General features: G+C 44.0%; 1 protein-coding gene across 1 annotated transcript; it reads right to left on the reverse strand.

Moving 5' to 3' along the window:
- Positions 1–276: 276 nt before the first annotated feature.
- Positions 277–1,605, reverse strand: LOC132899039 (E3 ubiquitin-protein ligase Hakai-like). The gene is made up of 4 exons (XM_060940686.1): positions 1,489–1,605; positions 974–1,277; positions 579–848; positions 277–317 (listed from the first exon to the last, which is right to left on the reverse strand). The coding sequence occupies exons 1-4, from the start codon at positions 1,489–1,491 to the stop codon at positions 277–279; spliced, it is 618 nt and encodes a 205-aa protein (XP_060796669.1). The 5' UTR covers positions 1,492–1,605.
- Between the last annotated feature and the right edge of the window lie 293 nt (positions 1,606–1,898).

Consider the following 1,898-nt stretch of genomic DNA (forward strand, 5'->3'; position numbering starts at 1 on the left):
CACAAACATCACCTGTATTTCTATAAACATCACTCACTCATCACTAATCCATGTTAATCATTGAGCTTTTGATGGTGTTCAGTGTTTAATGTCAAATTAAAATTCCATTTGATTGAGGTGGAATTTTGGAGCTGATTATTTGAGCGGATTTACAGCGCAGCACCTTTACTGCTGTTTCTGTGTGAGTCGTTTACACCAACATTTATTCACTATGAGAGAGACACACACCATTTGTGCAGCATTTTTCAACTGAGGAGTTTATTTTTGAAAAGTTTCTCATTTCCAGTCAGGGCGTGTCGATGTTACTGAGGGACGACCTGAAAGAGAAAAGCAGAGGAGAGATTTTTTAGAAAAATAATCATCAAACCATTTATCCTGGTATATAATATTCCCATTGCACTATTCTAGATCATATTACTGCATTCAAAAGTATTCGCTCCACATGTGCTTTGTTTAGTAGCGAGCTCCTGAGGTAATGAACAAGACCCATTCTGTAAGACATTATAAATATGACTGTGACTCATTCTGAGCTCCCTGACCACTGCACCCTTCTTCTCCTCCTCAACCTTCTCCTTTACCTCCAGGATGTCGTCCACCTGCCCCTCCATCCTTTTGGCGCCCCATTTCCTCCATTAGTTCTCCCCAAGGGAGAAATGTGGGAGTTGAGGGTCTGGATGGGATTGGGTCGACGCTGTCCATTATCTCGCCCCACATCAGTGCCTTTGGACTCGGGGGTCTGGAGGACAAAGGCTCCTCGACGCCTACAGTTTCAGGTGGCAGACTGGAGGTGGGTTGAGGTTCAGGCTCTGACTCAGCTGGTGCTGGTGTTTCTGGTGCCGCATGTAGATCTGGACAAAATCAAGGACAAGAAGGAGATAAAATGGAACGTTAAGACAGAGAAAACATTACAACATTAAAGAATGCGCTAAAGAATCAACAGCGGAAAACTGAGATATATTTTATTCTGGTTTACCGAGTGTGAGCACGTCAGTGGCATGAGCCTGAGCAGTGATCACACAGCCATCGTCTACACGTCCACCTTCAGGTGGTGTCACAGGAGACGTGGCGTTTCCTCCCAGAATCTCCTCCTGGACGGATGGGACGTGGTGTTCGTTCTTCCCCATCGTTGCGGGTGGAGGGTAGTAGGAGGCGGATCTCAGAACGGGGTGGGACGGGGGGTAGAACTGGTCCGGCATGATGAAGTAGGCCGGGGGGAAGAACTGCGGTGGTAGGATGGGGTAGAACAGGGGGTCGAAGTGAGCAGCCTGAGACTGGAACTGAAGAAAGAAACAGAGTTGGATTTTAGAGAAACAAATTATTTCTTCAACACCAAAGTCCAAAAAGAAATGAACAGGTCCATACAATAGACTACTTGTCTTACTGAATATTACAGCGACAAAATCCCGGTGGTTCTGTCATATGAACCCTGACCATCAAATTTACTCATCAGCATCATCATCTTCAGAAGGGGATCTGGTTCCAACTTACCATTTTCGATAGAGGATGGTGTCACGCGTGAAAAGTGAAGTTTGAAGGCAGAGAGAGATGTGAAGCGTCGAGTGAGAGACGTGAAGTGTGAAATGTGGAGTGTGGAATGGAGTGGGTGTGTCATTTATATGCATTGTTTCAGGATTCCGATCTTTGAAGTTTGAATTTGAATTCGATTCTGTTTTTGTTTAAATTGTCCAGCATGAAAAACTTCATCATAGCTCCGCCCCTTTTTACAGTTATTTTTTGAAGTTTGTATTTCAATTGTTTGAGTTTGAATTGGACCCTAATATTGTCATTTTTATTTGAACAAGGGGAGACCCTCAAAAAACCATCAGGTTGCAGGCCTCCCCTGCATGTCTTGTATTTGTTACAGTTTTTAAGCCAATTTTGTTCTTGTATGTGCAATA

Source organism: Neoarius graeffei, chromosome 15 (genome assembly GCF_027579695.1).
Source record: "Neoarius graeffei isolate fNeoGra1 chromosome 15, fNeoGra1.pri, whole genome shotgun sequence".
NCBI lineage: Eukaryota > Metazoa > Chordata > Actinopteri > Siluriformes > Ariidae > Neoarius > Neoarius graeffei.

Excerpts from the sequence above, each read along its gene's own strand:
- LOC132899039 (XM_060940686.1), bottom strand. Across the intron at positions 849-973 it reads CACTGACGTGCTCACACTCG|ATCTACATGCGGCACCAGAA; the intron begins GTAAACCAGAAT and ends GATTTTGTCCAG. Across the intron at positions 318-578 it reads AGGTGGACGACATCCTGGAG|GTCGTCCCTCAGTAACATCG; the intron begins GTAAAGGAGAAG and ends TTTCTCTTTCAG.